Below are 14672 nucleotides of genomic sequence, written 5' to 3'. Positions count from 1 at the left end.
AGCTCATCTAGAGATGTGAGAGGTGTACTATTCACTACCATATCCCCCATTGCTCAACACAGTGCCAATTACACAAGAAGGCATGTGATAGAAATCTATTAGTTTAATGAAATAAAGGAACATTAGTGTGACAATCAGGTGTTTAGAATTTGGCTTTAATTACCTGAAATCAGAGTCAAAAACCCAATGTTTTATTAATGATCCCAAATATTACTGCATATTTGGGAAAAGTTGCCTAGCAAATTTGCCCTTTTCTCTTCCTGCTGATAAATATTTCTTTTATAAAGAAACTAAGTTTCAATCTTTGAGGATAGAAGTTGTAAGAAAAGACAATAGTTTAACTGGGAGAAAAGGAACAAATTTTTATCAAGCATGTACTATGGCCCTAGTATGATTTCTCTTATAGTTCTCAGAACAACTGAACAGGGAAGTATTATCATCTTCATTTTAGGAAAGAGTATCAGAGAAATTAAGTAATCTGCTTACAGATGATAAGCAGAGGAACCCAGATTCAGACAGTTATTAACTATAAAATCAATGCTCTTTCTCTCACATCATGCACTGGGGTATAATCTACTTAAAACAGTGTAAACTAGAAGTTGTTTTAAGTGCGTATGACTGATGAATAATAACCATAATAATTTTTCTGTCATATGTTCTTCATCTACAAAGCAGAAGACAATATGTCTTTAACAACTATGCAAGTTTGATATAGGAATTAGAAGTGGTGGTAAAACATACTGAACAGAACCTCATTTAATGTATGTTATTCATAGGGGAAGATGGTGAGTATATTTTATTTCAGGAACATTTTGTTGATCTTAATTTAGTAAATGAACTACATGGAAAACCATATTATAATATGAGGAAAGGATGCTTATAAAACACTCCCCCAACAGCTCATTTAATGTTTATCCTTAGGGCATGAAAGTTGAGCTCACCTGACCCAAACAATTATTATGAATTTCTACGAATTATCTCTTCGAAACATTAATAAATGACCACTAACAAAAATCTGCTAAATCTGAGCAAAAACAAAGACGAGTTACAGTTAAAGGGGTTTTTCATAAGCCAGTTGATATATATCTATTAGTTATCCCTACTGTAGTTATAAATCCCGATATTTTCAAACTTAATATAAATTGTGAGAATTAAAAGAATAAATTCTAAATAATTAATTACCAAAAACAGAAAATTGGACACACAAAGATTCTGAATAACAGTCCCAGTCACTTATCAATTTAAAAGAAAGTTTTATTTTAAGGTTTTACATTAAATGTTTCCGTTCAAATATCTTTGTCAATACAAATATAAGAAATCAAGGTTTTTTGAAAAACATTAGGGGAAAGGGTCCAAGATGTTAGACCACCAGAGACCTCCTGGCCCCATGTAATATTAATCAGCGAGAGCTCTCCCAGAGATCTCCATCTCAGCACTAAGACTTAGCTCCACCCAACGGCCAGCAGACTCCAGTGCTGGACACCCCATGCCGAACAACTAACAAGACAGGAACACAACCCCACACATTAGCAGAGAGGCTGCCTAAAGTCATACTAAGTTCACAGACACCCCAAAATACAACACCAGATAAGACTCTGCCCACCAGAGGGACAAGATCCAGCCTCACCCACCGGAACACAGGCACCAGTCCCCCTGCAAGAAAGCCTACACAAGCCACTGAACCAATCTAACCCACTGGGGGTAGACACCAGAAATAAGAGGAACTATGAACCTGCAGCCTGCGATAAGTAGACTCCAAACACAGTAAGTTAAAAAAAATGAGAGGGCAGAGAAAAAATATGCAGCAGATGAAGAAGCAAGGTAAAAACCCACCAGAGCAAAGAAATGAAGAGAAAAATAGGAAGTCTACCTGAAAAAGGATTCAGAGTAATGATAGTGAAGATGATCCAAAATCTCAGGAAGAGAATGGAGAAAATACAAGAAGCATTTAACAAGGATCTAGAAGAACTAAAGAGAAAACAAACAGTGATAAACAACACAATAAATGAAATTACAAATACTCTAGAAGAAATCAATAGCAGAATAACTGAAGCAGAAGAACAGATAAGTGACCTGGAAGACAGAATAGTGGAAATAACTACCTCAGAGCAGAATAAAGAAAAAAGAATTAGAAGAATTGAGGACAGTCTCAGAGACCTCTGGGAGAATATTAAATGCACCTACATTCAAATGATAGGGGTCCCAAAAGAAGAAGAGAAAAAGAAAGGGTAAGAGAAAATATTTGAAGAGATTATAGTCAAAAACTAGTCAAGTCCAGGAAGGTCCAGGAAGTGCAGAGTCCCATTCAGAATAAACCCTAGGATAAACATGCCAAGACACACATTAATCAAACTACCAAAATAAAAAACAAAGAAAAAATATTTAAAGTAACTTCCTGGAAAAGCAACAAAAACCTACAAGGGAATTCCCATAAGGTTAACAGCTGATCTTTCAGCAGAAACTCTGCAAGCCAGAAGGGAGTGGCAGGATATATTTAAAGTGATGAAAGGGAAAAACCTACAACCAAGATTACTCTACCAGCAAGGATCTCATTCAGATTCAACAGAGAAATTAAAACCTTTACAGACAAGCAAAACTTAAGAGAATTCAGTACCACCAAACCCACTTTACAACAAATGCTAAAGGAACTTTTCTAGACAGGAAACACAAGAGAAGGAAAAGATCTACAAAAACAAACCCAAAACAATTAAAATGGTAATAGAAACATATGTATCGATAATTACCTTAAATGTAAATGGATTAAATGCTCCAACCAAAAGACATACAATGGCTGGATGGATAGAAAAACAAGACCCGTATATATGCTATCTACAAGAGACCCACTTCAGACCTAGGGACACATACAGACTGAAAGTGAGGGGATAGAAAAAGATACTCCATGCAAACGGAAATCAAAAGAAAGGTTGAGTAGCTATTCTCATATCAGACAAAATAGACTTTAAAATAAAGACTATTACAAGAGACAAAAAAGGACACTACATAACGATCAAGGGATAAAACAACTGTAAATATTTATGCACCCAACATAGGAAAACCTCAATACATAAGGCAAATGCTAACTGCCATAAAAGGGGAAATCGACAGTAACACGATCACACTAGGGGACTTAAACACCCCAATTTCACTAATGGACAGATCATCCAAAATGAAAATAAATAAGGAAACACAAGCTTTAATATCAGTTAAGTCCATCTTTATCAGTTAAACATGAACTTAACTGAAATTTATAGGACATTCCATCCAAATACAACAGAATACACTACCTTCTCAAGTGCACGCGGAACATTCTCCAGGACAGATCATATCTTGAGTCACAAATCAAGCCTCAGTAAATTTAAGAAAATTGAAATCATATGAAGCCTCTTTTTCGACCACTACGCTATAAGACTAGATATCAATTACAGAAAAAAAAAACTGTAAAAAATACAAACACATGGAGGCTAAAGAATACACTACAAATTAACCAAGAGATCACAGAAGAAATACAAGAGGAAATCAAAAACTACCTAGAAATAAATGACAATGAAAATACGACAACCCAAAACCTATGGGATGCAGCAAAAGCAGTTCTAAAAGGGATGTTTATAGCAATACAATGCTACCTCAAGAAACAAGAAACATCTCAAATAAACAACCTAACCTTACACCTAAAGCAATTAGAGAAAGAAGAACAAAAAAACCCCAAAGTTGGCAGAAGGAAAGAAATCATAAAGATCAGATCAGAAATAAATAAAAAAGAAATGAAGGAAACAATAATAAAGATCAATAAAACTAAAAGCTGGTTCTTTGAGAAGATAAAAAAAATTGATAAACCATTAGCCAGACTCATCAAGAAAAAAAGGGAGAAGACTCAAATCAACAGAATTAGAAATGAAAATGGAGAAGTAACAACTGACACTGCAGAAATACAAAGCATCATGAGAGACTACTACAAGCAACACTATGCCAATAAAATGGACAACCTCAAAGAAATGGACAAATGCTTAGAAAAGTACAACCTACCAAGAGTGAGCCAGGAAGAAATAGAAAATATGAACAGACCAATCACAAGCACTGAAGTTGAAACTGTGACTAAAAATCTTCCAACAAACAAAAGCCCAGAGCCAGATGGCTTCACAGGCGAATTCTATCAAACATTTAGAGAAGAGCTAACACCTATCCTTCTCAAATTCTTCCAAAATACAGCAGAGGGAGGAACACTCCCAAACTCATTTTACAAGGCCACCATCACCCTGATACCAAAACCAGACAAAGATGTCACAAAAAAAGAAAACTACAGGCCAATATCACATATGAACACAGATGGAAAAATCCTCAACAAAATACGAGCAAACAGAATCTGACAGCACATTAAAAGGGATGGTACAATAAAGGAGGCAGGAATGTACAGTGGAGAAAGGACAGCCTCTTCAATAAGTGGTGCTGGGAAAACTGGACAGGGACATGTAAAAGTATGAGATTAGATCATTCCCTAACACCATACACAAAAATAAGCTCAAAATGGATTAAAGACCTAAATGTAAGGCCAGAAACTATCAAACTCTTAGAGGAAAACATAGGTAGAACACTCTATGACATAAATCACAGCAAGATCCTTTTGGACCCACCTCCTAGAGAAATGGAACTAAAAACAAAGATAAACAAATGGGACCTAATGAAACTTCAAAGCTTTTGCACAGCAAAGGAAACCATAAACAAGACCAAAAGACAACCCTCAGAATGGGAGAAAATATTTGCAAATGAAGCAACTGACAAAGGATTAATCTCCAAAATTTATAAACAGCTCATGCAGCTCAATAGCAAAAAAACAAACAACCCAATCCAAAAATGGGCAGAAGACTTAAATAGGCATTTCTCCAAAGAAGATATACAGACTGCCAACAAACACATGAAAGAATGCTCAACATCATTAATCATTAGAGAAATGCAAATCAAAACTACAATGAGGTATCATCTCACACCAGTCAGAATGGCCATCATCAAGAAATCTAGAAACAATAAATGCTGGAGAGGGTGTGGAGAAAAGGGAACACTCTTGCACTGCTGGTGGGAATGTGAATTGGTACAGCCACTATGGAGAACAGTATGGAGGTTCCTTAAAAAACTAAAAATAGAACTACCATATGACCCAGCAATCCCACTACTAGGCATATACCCTGAGAAAACCATAATTCAAAAAGAGACATGTACCAAAATGTTCATTGCAGCTCTATTCACAATAGCCCGGAGCTGGAAACAACCTAAGTGTCCATCATCGGATGAATGGATAAAGAAGATGTGGCACATATATACAATGGAATATTACTCAGCCATAAAAAGAAACGAAACTGAGCTATTTGTAATGAGCTGGATAGACCTAGAGTCCGTCATACAGAGTGAAGTAAGTCAGAAAGAGAAAGACAAATACCGTATGCTAACACATACATATGGAATTAAAAAAAAAAAATGTCATGAAGAACCTAGGGGTAAAACGGGAATAAAGACACAGACCTACTTGAGAATGGACTTGAGGATATGGGGAGGGGGAAGGGTAAGCTGTGACAAAGCGAAAGAGAGGCATGGACATATATACACTACGAAACGTAAGGTAGATAGATAGTGGGAAGCAGCCGCAGAACACAGGAAGATCAGCTCGGTGCTTTGTGACCGCCTGGAGGGGTGGGATGGGGAGGGTGGGAGGGAGGGAGATGCATGAGGGAAGGGATGTGGGAACAGATGTATATGTATGACTGATTCACTTTGTTATAAAGCAGAAACTAATAAAAAAAATAAATAAAAATAAAAAAAAAAGGGATGGTACATGAAGATCAAGTGGGGTTTATCCCGGGAATGCAAGGATTCTTCAATATATGCAAATCAATCAATGGGATACACCTTATTAACAAATTGAAGGAGAAAAACCATATGATAATCTCAATAGATGCAGAAAAAGCTTTTGACAAAATTCAACACCCATTTATGATAAGAACTCTGCAGAAAGTAGGCATAGAGGGAACCTACCTCAACATAATAAAGGCCATATATGACAAACCCACAGCCAACATCATTCTCAATGGTGAAAAACTGAAACCATTTTACTTTAAGATCAGGAAGAGGACAAGGTTGTCCACCCTCACCACTACTATTCAACATAGTTTTGGAAGTTTTAGCAATGGCAATCAGAGAAGAAAAAGAAATAAAAGGAATCCAAATCGGAAAAGAAGAAGAAAAGCTGTCACTGTTTGCAGATGACATGATAGAGAATCCTAAAGATGCTACCAGAAAACTACTAGAGCTAATCAATGAATTTGGTAAAGTAGCAGGATACAAAATTAATGCACAGAAATCTCTTGCATTCCTATACACTAACAATGAAAAATCTGAAAGAGAAATTAAGGCACTGCTCCCATTTACCACTGCAACAAAAAGAATAAAATACCTAGGAATAAATCTACCCAAGAAGACAAAAGACCTGTATGCAGAAAACTTAAGGCACTGATGAAAGAAATTAAAGACAATACAAACAGACAGAGAGATATACCATGTTCTTGGATTGGAAGAATCAACACTGTGAAAATGACTATACTACCCACAGCAATCTACAGAATCAATACAATCCCTATCAAACTACCAATGGCATTTTTCACAGAAGTAGAACAAAAAATCTTAAAATTTGTATGGAGACACAAAAGACCCTGAATAGTCAAAGCAATCTTGAGAAAGAAAAATGGAGCTGGAGGAATCAGACACCCTGACTTCAGAGTATACTACAAAGCTACAGTAATCAAGACAGTATGGTACTGGCACAAAAACAGAAATATAGATCAATGGAACAGGATAGAAAGCCCGGAGATAAACCCACACATATATGGTCACCTTATCTTTGACAAAGGAGGCAAGAATATCCAATGGAGAAGAGACAGCCTCTTCAATAAGTGGTGCTGGGAAAACTGGACAGCTACATGTAAAAGAATGAAATTAGAAATCTTCCTAATACCATACACAAAAATAAACTCACAATGGATTAAAGACCTAAATGAAAGGCCAGATGCTATCAAACTCTTAGAGGAAAACATAGGCAGACCACTCTATGACATAAATCACAGCAAGATCCTTTTTGACCCACATCCTAAAGTAACGGAAATAAAAACAAAAGTAAACAAATGGGACCTAATGAAACTTCAAAACTTTTGCACAGCAAAGGAAACCATAAACAAGATGAAAAGACAGTCCTCAGAATGGGAGCGAATATTTGCAAACGAAGCAAGTGATAAAGGATTGATCTCCAAAATACACAAGCAGCTCATGCAGCTCAATATCAAAATCAAACAACCCGGGCTTCCCTGGTGGCACAGTGGTTGAGAGTCCGCCTACCGATGCAGGGGACACGGGTTTGTGCCCCGGTCCGGGAAGATCCCACATGCCGCGGAGCGGCTGGGCCCGTGAGCCATGGCCACTGAGCCTGCGTGTCCGGAGCCTGTGCTCCGTAACAGGAGCGGCCACAACAGTGAGAGGCCCACATACCGCACAAAAAAAAAAAAAAAAAAAAAAAAAAAATCAAACAACCCAATCCAAAAACGGGCAGAAGACCGAAATAGACATTTCTCCAAAGAAGATATACAGACTGCGCAAAAACAAATGAAAGTATGCTCAACATCAGGAATCATTAAAGAAATGGAAATCAAAACCACAATGAGGTATCACCTCACACAGGTCAGAATGGCCATAATGAAAAAATGTACAAACAATAAATGCTGGAGAGGGTGTGGAGAAAAGAGAAGCCTCTTGTGCTGTTGGTGGGAATGTAAATTGATACAGCCACTATGGAGAACTGTATGGAGATTCCTTAAAAAAATAAAAATAGAACTACCATATGACCCAGCAATCCCCCTACTGGGCGTATACCCTGAGAAAACCATAATTCAAAAAGAGTCATGTACCACAATGTTCATTGCAGCACTATTTACAATAACAGGACATGGAAGCAACCTAAGTGTCCATCAACAGATGAATGGATAAAGAAGATGTGGCAGATATATATGTTGGAATATTACTCAGCCATAAGAAGACACGAAACTGAGTTATTTTTAGTGAGGTGGATGGACCTAGAACCTGTCATACAGAGTGAAGTAAGTCAGAAGGAGGAAAACCAATACTGTATGCTAACACATATATATGGAAGCTTAAAAAAAAAAAAAAGGTTTCTGAAGAACCTAGGGGCAGGACAGGAATAAAGACGCAGACATAGAGAATGGACTTGAGGACATGGGGCAGGGAGGGGAAGCTGGGACGAGGTGAGAGAGTAGCACTGACATACATATACTACCAAATGTAAAACAGATAGCTAGTGGGAAGTAGCTGTATAGCACAGGGAGATCAGGTCGGTGCTTTGTGACTACCTAGAAGGGTGGGATTGGGAGGATGGGAGGGAGACGCAAGAGGGAGGGGATATGGGGATATATGTATACATATAGCTGATTCACCTTGTTATACAGCAAGACTAACACAACATTGTAAAGCAATTATACTCCAACAAAGATGTAAAAGAGAAAAAAAATAAATTAAGAATAGAGGGACTTCCCTGGTGGCACAGTGGTTAAGAATCCACCTGCCAATGCAGGGGACATGGGTTCGATCCCTGGTCTGGGAAGATCCCACATGCCGCACAGCAACTAAGCCTTTGTGCCACAACTACTGAGCCTGTGCTCTAGAGCCCGTGAGCCACAGCTACAGAAGCCTGCGCGCCTACAGCCTGTGCTCTGCAGCAAGAGAAGCCACCGCAATGAGAAGCCCGCGCACCACAACAAAGAGTAGCCCCTGCTAGCCACAACTAGAGAAAGTCTGCGTGCAGCAATTAAGACCCAATGCAGCCAAAAATAAATAAGTAAAATAAATAAATAAATAAATGAAAGAAATTAAGAATAGCAAAAAAAAAGATCAGGGCAAAAAAAGTAGAACATTCCTCAGATTTCTTCAGACTTCAGTAAAGAAATGTATGCACAGGAAAAACTGAAAATATAGTTAAATGTCAGATGAATTAGCCACATTAATGAGTAATAAACAAATACTGCCTAATAGAAAACTATATAGCTAAATAAAAATCAAATAATGTTTTTCTGGGAATTTCCTGGCAGTCCAATGGTTAGGACGCTGGGCTTTCACTGCCGAGGGCGTGGGCTTAATTCCTGGTCCGGGAACTAAGATCCCGAAGCTGTGCAGCACAGCCAAAAATATATATATATAATGTTTTTCTCTCCAACAATGAGTTTCTGTGTGCATATTACCTATGCATCATTATTTTTCAGATTCCAGCTTTCCAAAATACAAGGTATTTGTCCTGATATGGACCACACTGCTAAATATATTTATTTATTTGACAAATAATTGAGTGCCTGCTATGGGTATTATGCTGGGCACTAGGCTAGGTCCTGGAAATTCCCAATCCCATAAAAAGAAAAGGATCACCCAGCTTTAGAGATTATATTCCAATAGAGAAGAGATCAAAGTAAGAAACATGCAAATAAACATTTAAAAAATTCCAATAAAAGATACCTGACGATGCATTTCCATGAAGAGCCATCTTGATCATCTTGTTCTTCTATATACATTCTGACATTGTGATCTTGATCCAACTGGTACCAGTACATGAGGCCATCTTTGTCACGGCCAATTGGCTGGAGACGCATGGTATCGGCATCCTCCTCATTGATAATATTCTTGAATTTGAGATTGTCATCAAACTGACACTCACAGAGGTACTGGAAAATAGTCATAACATGGTTTAAAATACCCCATAAATGTTTCTCCATCAAAATAAATGTGATATGTTCAACCAAGGAACAGATTTGGGGATAGGAGAAAGAATACATTTAGCTTTATCCATCTTTCACTTTCCTCTCTCCCCTTTTGTACGCTTATTTTACAGTAACTAACTCTAAAACATAAATTTCTAAGTTAACATATAATTTTTGTATTACAGAAATTTATAGGTTTAACCCAACCAATGACACAAAAGTGAAGTTATATTTTAAAGCGATGAGTCTGTTTATACTAAAGTTTCCCAAATTTGTTCATGGTATAAAATTTTCAATCACTCCTTCTCTCTTAAAGCTTTTAGATGAACTTCATTCTTGAAATGGCTATCTATTTTTGAAAGCTTGAGATATATACAGTTTTTAAGGAAGGCAGTCTTATTGATAACTGCCTCTGCGGAATTCTCTTTAAAAAAAAAATATTGACATCACCAAATTGGAAGAACTAATTTTTTATTAAAATTTTTGTGTATGATTAGTGTATAAAGTCAGGTTTCTTCCCTGAACCTATCTGCCCAGGCAAATAATACATGACGTTCCTATCATAGCCTCTTTGCCTTTGCCTGTGGTGTCTAAGCCCGTAGACTCTCTTCTATAAAGGTAGCTTTCCCCTTCATTATGCTGACCACATTGCTAATAATTAGGGCCAACACTCCGAAGCAAGCAAGGAGAAAAAGGGGAACTCAAACTTGAAAATAAATCTATACTTTGAGAAGACCTATGTTAATTAATTAGGTTTAGTTATGTGAGACTTTTATTAAGTACACACTGGCATGCCCCATGTCATCTGGAAAACTAATGATAAATTACTAATTTAGTAAATCAGTAAAAGATTAACCACAGTTTTCCGTATTTGTTAACAATGATTGTGAAGGCTGCAAATAATGCATAAAATTAATGTGGGGTTTACCCATTCTACTATTGTCCCTACCAGCAGAGATCATTAAACCTAGATAAACTTGTATATTGAAAAACAACCAAAAACAGTAATTTAAAGAACAGTTTTATCACCAAAAAATAAACAAGAAAAAGAAAAATCTATTGTCCTTTTCCACTAAGAGTAAAAATGTCTACTTGGGGACTTCCCTGGTGGTCCAGTGGTTAAGACTCGGTGCTTCCACCGCAGGGGGTGCAGGTTCAATCCCTGGTCAGGGAACTAAGATCCCACATGCCGCAGGCGTGAGCCCCCCACCAAAAGTCTACTTTCTAGTTATTTCCCAATTCAACCAGGAGTCAAAAGTGAATTTTTTAATTAAAATAACTGTAACAAATCATAAATTTATTACCTTTAAGAGTGCTAACTTGCATTCAACACTCATTTCAAGATAGCCTTTCTTCTCCATCTCCCATGCCCAGGTGCTGTTAAACTCTTGACATATCTGTGAGAGAAAGTTAAAGTCTTAATACATAAAAGCAATTTAAATTTACATTGGTAGTTTTGTTGTATAATTATGTTAACTGTTTTGTTAATATATAAAGGAAAAAGTTTATACCAAACACAACTGAATCCAATCCCACCCTGAAATGCCTACTACTTAAATATACCAGAAATGTTTACTACTGTCTGATGATTGAATTTAAGGTAAGCAGTGATCCCTGCAGCTTTCTCCTCTGCTCTCAAGAATTTTATATACACTTTTGTGGCACATTTTCCCAAATGCAAGTAATTATCTGATTCCACCTCTCCAAATAGCCTAGAAGTTCCTCGAGGGCAAGGACAATGGTTTATTCATCTCTATGCCTACAATAGAAGCAGGCTAAAAAAAACCATGCCAAACTGTAGGCACATTTTTATTCAAGTAACTCTCCAACTCAAAGTCCTCCTAATTATGGGTAAAGATTCCTAATTATGGGTAAAGATTCCACTGCTTGGCATTTGAGACCTTCTATAATGTGGCATTAACTTAAATTTGTAGGCTTCTCTTCTCATACAAACATTGCAAGCAAACCAGAGACACTTTAACAGGATGAGGAAAGAAGATTTGGATAACCATTCCACTTATCAGGAGATGCACCATGGGCTTTATGACTTCTGTGAGCCAGTTTCCTCAGCAATAAAAGGGGAGCAGTAATAATACTGACCTTAAAGGTTGTGAAATAGGCATAAAAAATGATAAAAAGTGCCTAGAAACTTCATGCTCTTTTTCCAATTCAAGGAACAAAGAGTATAATGAAGGCCAAGGGAGAAGAACCAATACAAGGCACAAAATTATCTGGGAGCTTGGGCAATTAGCTAGAAAAGCTGGCAGGAGGAAAACAAACAGGCAAGTGAAACTGCTTTATATAACCACCTCAACCTAGGAATAAGACCAGGCTGGCCCTCCTGGGAGGGCTACCCTTTTCCTCTCCTGTACCAGTGTCATCTTTTTTTTTTTTTTTTACCAAGTTAGGATAGAATGCAGTATGGCCAGGAACTATATCATGGGGGATCTTCAAAGGCAAAAAGGAAGAATGAGCTCTCCATTCTGTGGAATACCATACTTCCTCTGACTGATAGCACTACATTAGAGAAAAAAATTGAGATATACAGAATAAGGGAAATTTCTGGAATATTATACAAGGAAGACCTCAAATGATTATATCAAAACCTAAAGGTCAACATGTGAATAGACACTTTGCCAAAGAATATATATAAATGGCCAATAAGCACGGGAAAAGATAGTCAATGTCCTTAGTCATTAGGGAAATGCAAATCAAAACCACAATGAAATACTACTTCAGACCTGTTAGGATAGCTGTAATCAAAAAGGATAGGGGCTTCCCTGGTGGTGCAGTGGGTGAGAAACGACCTGCCAATGCAGGGGACATGGGTCCGAGCCCTGGTCCAGGAAGATCCCACATGTTGTGGAGCAACTAAGCCCGTGCACCACAACTACTGAGCCTGCACTCTAGAGCCCATGAACCACAACTACTGAGCCCACGCACCACAACTACTGAAGCCCGCGTGCCTAGAGCCCATGCTCTGCAACAAGAGAAGCCACTGCAATGAGATGCCTGCGCACCGCAACGAAGAGTAGCCCCTGCTTGCCGCCAGCTAGAGAAAGCCCACTCAGCAACGGAGACCCAACACAGCCAAAAATAAATAAATTTAAAAAATTTTTTAAAAAAGGATAATAGTAAATGATGGGAATGTAAAATGGTGCAGCTGCTTTGTAAAAAAAAAGTTTAGCAATTCCTCAAAATGTTAACACTGAGTTACCACGTGACTTAGCAATTCTACTCCTCAGTATGTACTCCCAAAAAATGAAAACATATACTGTACAAATGTTCATCACAGAATAATAGCCAAAAGGTGGGAACAACCCAAATTTCCATCAACTGATGAATGAATAAAATAACACGTGGAATATAAATACAATGGGATTTTATGCATCCATGAAAAGGAATGAAGTAGTGATATATTGTACAGCACGGATGAACATCAAAACACGATGCTAGGGCTTCCCTGGTGGCGCAGGGAAGTCCTGCGTCTGCAGGACTTGAGAGTCCTTGAGAGTCCGCCTGCCGATGCAGGGGACTCAGGTTCGTGCCCCGGTCCGGGAAGATCCGTGGAGCGGCTGGGCTTGTGAGCCATGGCCGCTGAGCCTGCACGTCCGGAGCCTGTGCTCCGCGACAGGAGAGGCCGCAACAGTGAGAGGCCCGCGTACCGCAAAACAAAACAAAACAAAAAACCCCACGATGCTATGTGAAAGAAACCAGACATAAAAGGTCACAAACTTATGAAAGTTTGTATATTGAATTTCCACAGGAGTCGAATCCATAAAGACAAAATTCATTAGCAGTTGCTAGTGGGTAAGCAGAGGGAGGAACAGACAGTGGTGGCTATGGGCAGATTTCGTTTCAGAGTAACAAAAATGCTCTACAATTATGATACTGTTCTACAGTTAAGATAGTGTGCATTCTTGTGAATATGCTTAAAAACACTGAATTGCATATTTTTAAAGAGTGAATTTCATGGTATGTGAATATCTCAATTTAAAAAAGTCAGACAGAGGGACAGCCAACAACACAGAGCCCAGCTTATGACTTGGATGAAGCACTTCTTCAGTGCTCTACTGTATACCACACCCCTGGAAGAAGACGTAAGCTAACGCTGAGTGTGGGGAAGTTCGGTTTCACCAAAGGGGCTGAGAATGACACAGCTCCAAAGCATGGCCAACAGCTCACCCCGTCAGACACCAAATACAGCTGAACAACTGCTGATTATCATTTACTGTGTGAAAGGGAAGGAAAGAGAAAGAGAGGTAGATACAGAGATAATTAAGATATAAGCCTCTGCTTCCTCACTACTTAGCTTCAATTTATTGACCTTCATTTACAACGCTTAGGGTGCAAAACCTCTGTTGTGCTGATATTCAGAGATAAACATGCTATTCATATTTCTGTTTCTTTAAGGGCAATGTAGACATACTACTGTGCCATTTGAGGTACTCCCCCCCACCAAAGGCACATTAATTAGATTTGCCCAAATAGCCATAACCTATTGTTACCACGAAGTAAATACTGCAAATAAAACCTGCAAATAAAAAAGGTACTCTAAATGACACTTAAATAATTCTTATGCAGGACTATATAATCTCACCAAGAGTCGGCAAACTTTTTCTAAGGGACAAACAGGAAATAATTTAGGCTTTGTGACCATATGGCCTCTTTTTCAACTATTCAACTCTGCTGTTACAGTGCAAAAGCAGTCACAGAAAATATATAAACAAGTGTGCTTCACTGTATTACAATACCACTTTATAAGGAAATTTGAATTTCATATAATTTTCATATGTCAACCATTCTCCCAACCATTTAAATATATAAAACCATTCTTAGTTTTCAAGCCATACATAAACATGCAGCAGGCCAGATTTG

The 14672-nt window shown here is 37.9% G+C and overlaps 1 protein-coding gene across 1 annotated transcript in view; it reads right to left on the bottom strand.

Moving 5' to 3' along the window:
* RSF1 (remodeling and spacing factor 1) overlaps nt 1-14672 on the bottom strand; it is a gene marked incomplete at its 5' end in the record, with an annotated part of 168627 nt that overhangs the window by 59576 nt on the left and 94379 nt on the right. The window contains 2 exons of the mRNA XM_079709480.1: nt 9553-9758; nt 11099-11191. Of these exons, the coding sequence (XP_079565606.1) occupies nt 9553-9758; nt 11099-11191 (299 nt within the window). The remainder of the gene's footprint in view (nt 1-9552; nt 9759-11098; nt 11192-14672) is intronic.

This window comes from Hyperoodon ampullatus (genome assembly GCF_949752795.1).
Source record: "Hyperoodon ampullatus genome assembly, chromosome: 7".
Taxonomy (NCBI): Eukaryota; Metazoa; Chordata; class Mammalia; order Artiodactyla; family Ziphiidae; genus Hyperoodon; species Hyperoodon ampullatus.
The sequence above is the reverse complement of the archived record's forward strand: the minus strand, read 5'-3'. Positions and strand labels throughout refer to the sequence as shown.